We start from the raw sequence: 11,164 nt of genomic DNA, 5'->3' as shown, positions 1-11,164 counted from the left end.
CGGCACCGGCCCTGCGGCAGCCGGAGCCGCCTCCGCCGGGCGCCCCGCGGCGGCAGGGAGTGGGCGGCCAGCCGGGCGAGGCATGGCGAGCCGCCGGGCGCCGGGGGAGAAGCGCTGGCAGCTGGTGCGCTGGTGAGTGGGCGCCGGGGGGCGCGGGGCCTGGTGCGGGCGCGAAGCCGCGCGCGCTGCGCCCCGAGGCCGGGCTGGGCGCGGGAAGGAGCGGGGGCGCTGGCCCAAAGTTTCTTCTCGGTCTGAGGTTGCGGGGCCAGGTTCAGAGAGAGGCGCTGGGCTACCTGGGCATAGCCATCCCGCGTCCCCGCGCCCGGTCCTTGCGGCTCTCCAGAGAGATCCGCACTGGGACGCGGAACCCTGTCCCTGACGTCAGGCTTTGGAGCGACCCCAGTCCTCTTTCCACAGGCTCAGGGTCATCGGCTGAGTTTCCCTCCTTTCCTGCACCCCCGTCCCCTTCAGCTTTCCTTTTTGTGCCATGGGGGTCCTCTGTCTACCTCCATTCCTTCTGCTCCGGGCAGGGCCATGGACTTGGGCCCCGAGAGGGCACAACCCACAGCCCTCAGCTCCCCTGTTGAGGGAGATGCCCCAGTCCACCTACACAGAGACCCCTGTGGGTGGGCACTTTGGGGCTGGGAGCTTAGAGAAGGGGACCCAGGAGGTGAGGGAAGAGGTCCCTGTGTAGATGGGTGGTTGCCCCTACCCACAGAACCGCCCAGGCTGGGAAATCAGAGCTTGCCGGTGTCAGGTTACGGGACTGCAGGCTGAGAGGGTTTGAGACGCATCGCAGCCGAGTCACCTGGGTTGGGCCCATGTCCCCAGTGTCCGAATGTTGAGGGCTGCTTCAGCCAGGGGCCTGACCTCTGCTTGGCGGGATTTAGAATGCAGGGCAGCCTGCTCAGCCCGCTGGCACCCTGAGAGGACTCCAAGAATCAAAGGAGAATGTTTGGCTGCACCCCTCCCCATCCCACATCATCCCTCCCATACCAGGGCCAGGAGGCATCTCTTGAGGTACCATCTCACCAGGTACCTTCTGTAGCCTGAATACAAATAACAATAATATTATCATCACTAACAGCAACCTGGGCTTCCTGAGCACTTCCTACTGGCTCCACCATATTCAAGATCCCAGCATTGACTCACTTATTCTTCACAGTGATACTCAGAGGAAGATATTAGCACCCTCATTTTATAGCGGAGGAAACTGAGGCTCAGAGAAGGAAAGTGGTTAGTCCAGGTCACCCAGCAAGCAAGTGGCAGAGTCAGGGTTTGAACTGAGGTCTCGCCCGGGGACTTAACTGCTCCTTTGTTTTGCTTCTTATTTTCTGGATCATCCCACCCAGGCTGGCCACACATCCAAGTTCACATTGTCAGAAAAACCCAGCATGTCAGAGCAGGAGGGGTCATTGGGTTTCCAGCCTGCTCAGCCCGCCCCCGCCCTGGGACGATTCCAAGAATTGAAGTCCAAATAATCAAAATTATTATTTAGCGGTGGAACCACTTTTCAAATGAAACCCCAATACATAAATCAGATAAAAGTAGAGTTGATCTGTTTGAAGAGCTGGTGGGAAGCTGGCAGTTTGTGCCCTCTTGCTGGAAAGGAGCTACAACCCCAGGACCTCTCACATCAGTTTGCCTAGTTTAATTTCTTCCCTCATTTCACGGAGGAGGGCACAGGAAGAGTCTTAAAGGGGCAGAACTTGAATTCCTGCCCTGACTCTCTTTCTGCCCTGGCACTGCCTGGCTGGGTTGGATCTTGGGCTGGACCTGAGGATGCATGAATCATTGTTAGTGCCCTAATTAGGTTTTGGGTCACCTTTCACCCCCGGGTAAAAGCCCATGCCTTTGAGAAGGTCCTGAAGATGTGACTTGACTGGTCAGGCACCCTGGCAGGGAGGGCTGTTCAGGCCAGACACCGTCTGAATCCCATGGCATGCTCCCAATATGGTCAGCCTTGGTTCCTGGTTACAGGAGTTCAGATGGAGTCAGTTTGCTTCACTCAAACTGGCTTAGGAGAAAAAGGGAATGCATTGGTTCCCAGAACTGAAAACTCCAGGAACTCTCCATGTTTCAGGCACAACTGCATTCAGGTGCTCAAATAATGTCACCAAATAATGCTCTATTCTCTTTGTCTCTCTGCTTTCCTCTGTTCTGCTCTCATTCCCTTGTGGAGGCAAGGTGGCTACCAGCAGCTGCAGGCAGCGCTCCAAGTTAGAAACCCTCACGGACAGAGTGCTCCCCTTTTTCAGTGGTTCTAGCCAAAGTCTCAGGATGTCATCTCATTGGCCTGACTTGGGTCACATGGGTCACAATCACTGTGGTTGGCCAGGCTGTCATGTGCCCACCCATGGAGCTGGGGCTGGGGTTAACTCCGCCCAAACCACAGAACTTTGAGTGGGAGAGAGGGTGGTGAATGGCAAGTCATTGGGCAACAAAGAGAGCTCACGCAAATCCACAATGAAGTTAAAAGGCAAACCAGAAGCTGGATAACAGCGTTTTCACATAACAGGTTAAATGTTAATTTGCTAAATGTAAGAAATATTGTTATAAAAAAAATACCATAGGCTAGGTGGCTTAAACAACAGAAATTTATTTTCTCACAGTTCTGGAGGCTGGAAGTTCAAGATCAGGGTGCCAGCGTGGTCAGGGTTTGGTGAGGGCCCTCTTCCTGGCTTGCAGATGGCCCCCTTCTCACTGTGTCCTCATGTGACAAAGAGAGAGCACACGAGCTCTCTGGTGTTGCTTCTTATGAGGACATTAATCCTATCGGCTCAGGTCCCTACTTACCCTTAGTTACTTCCACAAAGGCCCTATCTCCAAATATAGTAATACTAGGGGTCAGTATGAACTTGGGGGTGGGCGGTGGCACACACACAAACATTCAGTCTGTAATGCCTACCAAGAAAAGCCTGGGAGTCTAGCTGGTGATTGCTTCAGGTTCAACACGTGAGAGCTGGTGGATGCTACTCACATCTGATTTGGGGGAATAACGTCTGAACATGAACCAGAGGAGTGAACTTTGGAGCCCAAGTGTGGGACACCACTGCAGCCACAGCAGATACAGAAGAGCAAGGACCTTCCCACAGCGGTTGTGTCCACCGGGCTGTGCAGGACTGCTGTTAAACAGTGCCACCTTGTGGTGCAGAGAGGCAAGAGCCGTAGAGGGCTGTTTATCCAGTTTTGTCTGCATCTGGTATTTCAGAAGCAGGACTAAGCAAGGCTCTGGGGTTTTTTGAAAATTCAAAAACAAGATGTCAAATTTATAATAATATGGTTTGAGAGAGATGGAGGATTCAAGCAATCAACTAGAAAACAAGAGTTATGGAGGCTGGACCTGTGGCCAAGCGGTTAAGTTCGCGTGCTCCGCATTGGCGGCCCAGGGTTTTGCAGATTCGGATCCTGGGCATGGACCCGGCAACGCTCATCAAACCATGCTGAGGTGGTGTCCCACATAGCAGAGCCAGAAGGACCTACAACTAGAATATGCAACTATGTACTGGGGGACTTTGGTGAGAAGAAGAAAGTTTAAAAAAAGATTGGGAACAGATGTTAGTTCAGGTGCCAATCTTAAAAAAAAAGAAAAAGAAAAAAAGAGTTATGACCAGATTTGTACCCTAAGCTATTGGTATAGGTCTACCAGTTCCACAGGAAATGTGTACGTCTGCAGAGCTGTTAAGCTCCTTGATAATAAGTTTTTCATCTATTCAGATTGGCTAACCTTTTAATATATTCATGGTACATAAGAGCATAGGAACACCTAAATAGTCACAGAATATGGGGCAAGACTGTCATGGTTCTCTCATAAAATAAAATGCTTCAAATGCCTTTTAAAAGTGAAAACCTGGCCTGCCCATTGGCCTAGTGGTTAAGTTTGTCATGCTCTTCTTCAATGGCCTGGGTTGGGTTCCCAGGCATGGACCTACACCACTTGTAGGCAGCCATGCTGTGGCAGTGACCCATATACAAAATAGAGGAAGATTGGCATGGATGTTAGCTCCAGGATAAATCTTCCTCAGCAAAAAAGGAAGATTGGCAAAAGATGTTAGCTCAGGGCAAATCTTCCTTGGCAAAAAAAAAAAAAAAAAAAAGAAGAAGAAGAAGAAAGAAAGAATGAAAAATTGAAAACCCAAGGCAGAACCGTTGTTTAAGGTCTAACTGTGGTAAATTGCCATGTTTGGACTTGCGGGAGAATTGGGATCTTTCATTTTTTTTTTTTTTTTTGAGGAAGATTAGCCCTGAGCTAACATCTGCTGCCAATTCTCCTCTTTTTGCTGAAGAAATCTGGCCCTAAGCTAACATCCATGCCCATCTTCCTCTACTTTATATGTGGGACACCTGCCATAGCATGGCTTGGCAAGCGGTGCCATGTCCATACCTGGGATCTGAACTGGCGAACCCCAGGCCACCAAAGGGGAATGTGCAAACTTAACTGCTGTGCCACCGGGCCAGCCCCGAATTGGTATCTTTTAAAAACTGTATCAATAATCCATTGAAATGTATTCTTTTTAAAAAAGTAGTGGTTTAAAACAAGAAGGAGATAGCACTGCAGACCTGTTAGAATGGCCAGATTCTGAACACTGATGACATCAAATGCTGGTGAGAATGTGGAGCAACAGGAACTCTCACGCATTGCTGGTGGGAATGCAAAATGGTACCGTCTCTTTGGAAGACAGTTTGTGGGTTCCTTACAAAACTAAGCCTACTCTTACCATACAATCCAGCAGTCACGCTCCTTAGTATTTACCCAAAGGAGCTGAGAACCTTTCTGTCCACGTGAAAACCTGCACATGGATGTTTATAGCATCTTTGTTCATAATTGCCAACACTTGGAAGCGATCAAGCATCCTTTGGTAGGTCAATGGATGAATAAACTGAGGCACATCCAGACAATGGAATATCATTCAGCAGCAAAAAGAAATGAGCTATAAAGCTGTGAAAAGACATGAAGGAAACTTAAATGCATATTTACTAAGTGAAAGAAGCTAATCTGAAAAAGCTATATTCTGTGTGATTCCAACTATATAACGTTCTGGCAAAGGCAAAACTAGGGAGACAGTAAAAAGGTCAGTGGCTGCCAGGGGTTTTGTGTGTGTGTGTGTGTGTGTGAATGTGTGCGTGTGTGGGAGATGAGTAGGCAGAGCACAGAGCATTTTTAGGGCAGTGAAAATACTCTGTATGATAGTATAATGATGGATGATGTTAAAAAAAACCACAACTCGTGTCCAGTTATCCTTTCAGAATAGCTCTCTTCCTTTGGACTCCTTCTCCAAATTCTCCTTAAACTACCAAAAATTAAATTAGAATTTGATTGGGTTCATCCGCTCAAGTTATTAAATATGTATGGGTTTTTCAGCATTCCTATTACATCTGAGGGCCTGTGCTGGGCCCTGCTCAGTTTCTGATGGGGGCGCCTGAGAGTCTGGGAGGGGGAGCTGACAAAGGCTAGAGGCCAAGGCTGTGTGAGTAGCTGAAAAGTGGAGCAGAGTGCTCTGGCAATTTTTTTTTTTTTTGCTGAGGAAGACTGGCCCTGAGCCAACATCTGTTGCCAATCTTCCTCTTTTTTTTGGCTTGAGGAAGATTGTTACTGACCTAACACCCATGCCAATCTTCCTCTATTTTGTATGTGGATACCACCACAGCATGGTTGCCGACAAGTGGTGTGCGTCCGTGCCTGGGAACCAAACCCAGGCTGCTGCAGCAGAGTGTGCCAAACGTAACCACTAGGCCACAGGGCCAGCCCCTCTGGTAATGTTCTTTTTACTGGCTGAAGTGTATTTCATTGTAAGTTGGACCATAATTTCTTCACCTAGCCTCTATTGATGACCTTCTAGTGTATTTTGAATATTTTGATGTTACAAACATTGCTGCAATGAACATCTTTGGATCTATTCCATGAAAACATGTGCAAAGATAGCGGTTGGATACATTCTTCAAAGTGAAATTGCCGAGTAAAAGCACGTGCACATTGTAAAAGATATTGCCAACCTGACCTCCAACGAAATCGCACCATTTTATATTCTCTCTAGGGTTGTGTGAGATGCCACTTTGCCCACAACTTTGCTCACCCTGGGAATTAACACACTTTTAAACCTTGGCCAATCTCATGAAAAATGGTCTCTCATTGTTGCTTTAATTTTCATTTCTTTATTTAAAGAAAAGTTGCATTTTTTCTTGTTTATTGGTTGTGTTTCTACTTTTGTAAACTACTCATTCATTTCCTTTGCTCATTTTTCCCCTGTTGGTTTGCTCATTGCAAATTTTTTCATATTGATCTGTAAGAGCTCTTTGTTTATCATGGGTATTAGTCTTTTAAAAATTTTGTAGTAAATTTTATATTTTAGAATGGTTTTCGATTTACAGAAAAATGGAAAAGATAGTACAGAGAGTTCCCATATACCCCACACCCAGTTTCCACTATTATTAGCATCTTACCTTAATATGGTGCATTTGTTACAATAATGAGCCAATATTGATATATTATTATTAACTAAAGTCCATAGGTTATTCAGATTTCCTTAGTTTTTCTCTAATGTCCGTTTTCTGTTCTAGGGTTCCCTTTGGACACCACATTACATTGAGTTGTCATTCCCTCCTTAGGCTCCTCTTGGCTGTGGCAGTTTCCTGGACTTTCCTTATTTTTGGTGACCTTGAAAGTTTTGAGGAGTACTGGTCATATTTTGTAGAGATTGAAATTTGCCTGATGTTTTTCTCACGGTTAGACTAGGGTTATGAGTTTTTGGGAGGAAGACCACAGGGACAGAGTGCCATTTTCATCATGTCGTACCAAGGGTACGTACTGTCAACGTGATTTATGACTGTTGACGTTGACCTTGATCACCAGGCTCCTCCTCTGCAGAGTCTCCCCCTTTCCATAGTTACTCTTTGTAAGGGAGTTACTATGTGGAGCCCACGCTTCAGCAGAGTGGAGCTGTGACCCACTTCCATGAGGGTAGAGCATTTACATATATTATTTGAAATTCTTCTGCATGGGATATTTATCTCTTTCCTCCCATTTATTTGTTTGTTCAGTCATCTGTTTATATCAGTATGCACTCATGGATACTTATTTATTTTTTATAACAGCTTTATTGAAATGGAATTCACACACCATACAACTCACCCATTGAAAGTGTAAAATTCAGTGGTGTTTAGTATATTTACAGAGTTGTGCAACCATCACCATAATCAACTTTAGAACATTTTCATCACCCTCAAAAGAAACCCCACAACATTTAGCAGTTTCTCCTTCCTCACTTCCTTACCCCCCCGCCCAGCCTTAAGCAACCAGTAATCTACTTTCTGTCTCTATGGATTTGCCTGTTCTGGATATTTCATATAAGTGGAATCATACAGTATGTGGTCCTATGTGTCTGGCTTCTTTCATTTAGCATAATGTTTTCCAGGTTCAAGTTTCAGGATCTGCCTGACCTACCCCAGTGTTCAGCCTCAAAAAAGGTGTAACCTGTAAAGAGCCGGACCCTTCTTTCTTTTGGTGATGGGTTGCATGCTCCTGGAGGTGTCACCCCACCCTCACATCCTGGGGCCTGTTTCTAGGAGCAGCTCCTACCCTTCCTCTTCTCTTCTCATTCCCTTCAAAAGGTCCCTGACAACGCCCAGGTCTCTTGACTCCTGCTGTCCCATGGATAACCTGAGATGCTTCTTCTTGCTAAAGTTTTAATGGCTGATAGTGGCTTACAAGGTTGACCCTCAGCAGTCGTTAATCTCCTTTGGTGTACTGTTCAATGGAATTTCAGGTAGCTGGCAGGTTAATAGGGAAGATATTTGGGGATGGGTGGTGTTCTGTTTTTCCTTTTATTTAGTGTGGTCCAATTCAGCAAATACACTAAGTTAATAAATTGGATTCATTAATGGAGATAGTCTGTGTCACGGCATTCTGTGAAAGAAGCTTCCCGAGGATGTTGTGAGCGGATCACTGTTCTTTTGAGTCTCAGGGCAGGCTGGCTCGTGGACCAGAGGGCTGCATGAGGACGGATGGTGCAGGGATTTCAGAGACGATCAGACATGGTCTTTGCACTTGCGGGGAGACAGACAGGCACATAAATAACTCACGTACAGGCGGGCAGAGAGCAGCGCTGTGATCAAGGTTAAGCAAAGCCTCCTGGGAAACTTGGAGCTCTCTTGGATTCTGGCTGGGGGTTGGGGAGAGAGTTTTAGAGGCAGTGTGGTTCGAGCAGTGGGGGCAGGGTCGGCAGGTGTCGGGTAGAGATGGAGGGAGGGAAGTTCAGGTCAGAGCACGGCCTGAGCAAAGGCTCTGAGGTAGGAAAAGGCAGGGCATGCTTGGAGAAGGACACACAGACCAGGAGTGCAGGGGTCTGTTGGGGTGCATGTGGAGGGGCAGCATGCAGTGGTGGGAAAGGCTGGGAGGGAACAGAGTGGGGAGGGAGTGGACGTCTAAGGTGAGCAGTTTGGACGATATTCGATGTGCACTGGGAAGCCACTAACATTTTCAGGCAGGGGAGGAGCTGAGAAGATCTGTGTTGGGAAGCGGGGGCTGGTGTGCAGGAGGCAGAGGATGTGTGTGTGTGTGTGTGTGTGTGTGTGTGTGTGTAGGGACTGCTTAGGAGCAAACTGGATGCCTCGGGCTGAAGGTACAAGGAGGGCCTGGCCTCTGCGGCTTCCTGCATGTGCGCCCTTGGACTAGTTCACCTCTCTCTCCTGAGCCTCTTCTTCCCCATCTCTAAAATGGGCTCAGCTGGTTCCAAGGGGTTCGATGTGAGGCTTAGAGGTGAGACTGCAGGGAGTGGGTTTGTCTGTCATCGGTGAAGCCCGTAAGGCCCGTGACTGGTGAAGGCTGATAAAGATGGCAGGGAGGGAGGGTGATCATGATGACCACGTGCGTGAGCTTCCCTCACATTATCTCATTTAATCCTAGCAACAAGCCTTCAAAGTGGTATTATTATTACAGTTTGCATTCTGCACAGTGGCAGGGGTGAGTGGTGGGGGAGAAGAGGATTAGGGTGGGCCTGGTTCCTGAGTGGGCCTGCTCTTCCCTCAGCCTGGGGGCCTGTGTGTGCCCAGTGGGGTCAAGGACAGACCTATTTGTGGTCTATCAGGCTGGGAGGGAGGGGACATCACTATCAGGCCTTGGTTCTGCCAGTGTCTTTGGACAAGCCCTGTGCCTGCTCTGGGCCTCATGTCCTCATCTGTAAAATAAAGCTGTCAGACAAAATGAGTGCCTTCTTGGGGCTTTTTTTTTTTGGTCCTGATGACCTAAGACTTCATGATCAGCAGAGTTCTCAAATTAAAAAAAAAAAAAAAAAAAAGATACTTTTTGAAAACAGAGAGCACAACTGGAAGGACTTGCAACTAGAATATACAACTATGTACTGGGGGGCTTTGGGGAGAAGAAGAAGAAGAAGAAAGAAAGATTGGCAATGGATGTTAGTTCAGGTGCCAATCTTGAAACAAACAAACATAGGTTATTCACATGGTTCAAATTCAAAAAGCACTGAAGAGTTACAATGTTCCCCAGCCACTCAATTCTCCTTTTTGGAGGCAACTAGCGTAACCAGTTTCTCCCATAGAGATGGCAAGAGCATGTCATTCAGGATGGAGGAGCCCAAGGTGGGGGATGGGATTAATCAGGGTGGGCTTCCTGGAGGAGCCAAAGTTTGAGCCAGGTTTTGCAGGAGGGGAGTCATCTCAGGGCAGGAAGCAGGTCACAGAGGAGGGTCATATCCCAAACGGAAGTCGTGATCTTCTCTCCCAAACCTCTCCTGTCCAGCGTGAATGGCTCTACAGCCAGCTGCCTGCACATACCTGGGAAACCACTTTGCTGTCTGTCTCCCCCTCACCTGTGTCTAACCCATCACAGGCGCCAGCCAGCGCTACCTCCTTAGCTCCCATTTCACTGCATCTCCAGCACTGTCCCCCTATACCAGTCACCATTGTCCCACCTGGACCCCTGCAACAGCATCCAACCTGGCTGCCCTGCCATTTCCCACCCGGCAGCCTGGACGATCTTCCCCAAATGCCTATCAGATCATGTCCAGGAGAGCAAAGGCAGACAGGCCAGATGCTCTGGTTGGGGAGGCCACAGCGGCAATGAAAGCCAGCAACCCTGCCTTCTGGGAAATTCTCTCCTCCAGCAAATAGCCTGTGCCCCACCGGGCAGTGTCAGAGCAGCCACACAATTTTTATCACAGCACTTCATGCAGTTTGTAATTTCACACACACTCGCATACAACCTTTGGAACAGTAATCCCCCTCCCCTACGAAAAGATACATTGTTAAAAGTCAGTGCTCTATGCCCCACTCCCCCAGTTCCCTCCTCTGCCCACCCAGGTAACTACTTTTATCAGCTTTTCTGTCTCCAGAGTTTCTATGTGTAAAGATAAGCAACCACGAATTCATACTTTAGTCCCTCCCGTCTTTTAGCATAAATGACACATACTGCTCTTTCTGCACTTGATTTTTTTCTCTTAGCAATGTATCTTTGCATGATGGCACACAAGAACACCCTCATTTAAAACGCTTGGAATGGCTGCACACTTATCCTATAGGGAGGCACCATGATTAACTTAACCAGTCCCCTATGGATGGACGCTTGAGTCATTCCCAGTCTTTTGCTGTTATAAACAATGCCACAGATGACCTCATCCACATGTTAAGATCTGTAGATAAAGTCTCCAAAAAGGAATCGTTGGGCTACAGGGGAGCTGCATTTGTGATTTAGATGGATGCTGTCCAGTTGTCCTGCAGAGAGGTTTTACCAATTGACACTCCCGTTGGTAACGGATGAGAGGGCCTGTTTGTAACGATATATTTGTTCATGTGATTACTTGATGGTTTCTCTCCCCACGGCCCGTAACTCCAGGAGGGCAGAGATTGTTTCTTTTGCTCATCATTGTTGGCACTCAGTAAATGCTGAATTAATGAATGGACTCACGGGTCTACCAGGAGGGGGTGGCCAGAGTGGGAGGGATCTTTTTCTGTTACCCTTCCCCAGCCCAGCTTCTCCAGCCTTACTCTGGGCTGACTGTCCATCCCCAGGGTGGCTGGGACACTGTGAGAAAGCCTTGAGGTGCTGGAAGATCTAATCCTGACTGCTGATTCATGACCCCTACTCCAGAGTGGCCCTCTCCTGCTGTGAAATCAAGAAGTCCAGTGTCTCAGTCCTGTAAGGGGCTTGGAG

At 48.0% G+C, this 11,164-nt stretch overlaps 1 protein-coding gene across 1 annotated transcript in view; it reads left to right on the top strand.

Annotated features, from left to right (window-relative positions):
• The first annotated feature begins 67 nt into the window (after positions 1–67).
• RAP1GAP2 (RAP1 GTPase activating protein 2) overlaps positions 68–11,164 on the top strand; it is a 210,508-nt gene continuing 199,411 nt past the window's right edge. Inside the window, exon 1 of the mRNA XM_046675330.1 lies at positions 68–132. Within this exon, the coding sequence (XP_046531286.1) occupies positions 83–132 (50 nt within the window). The 5' untranslated portion in view covers positions 68–82. The remainder of the gene's footprint in view (positions 133–11,164) is intronic.

The sequence above is a fragment of the Equus quagga genome, chromosome 11, assembly GCF_021613505.1.
Source record: "Equus quagga isolate Etosha38 chromosome 11, UCLA_HA_Equagga_1.0, whole genome shotgun sequence".
NCBI lineage: Eukaryota > Metazoa > Chordata > Mammalia > Perissodactyla > Equidae > Equus > Equus quagga.
This window is presented reverse-complemented; position numbering and strand designations above follow the sequence as displayed.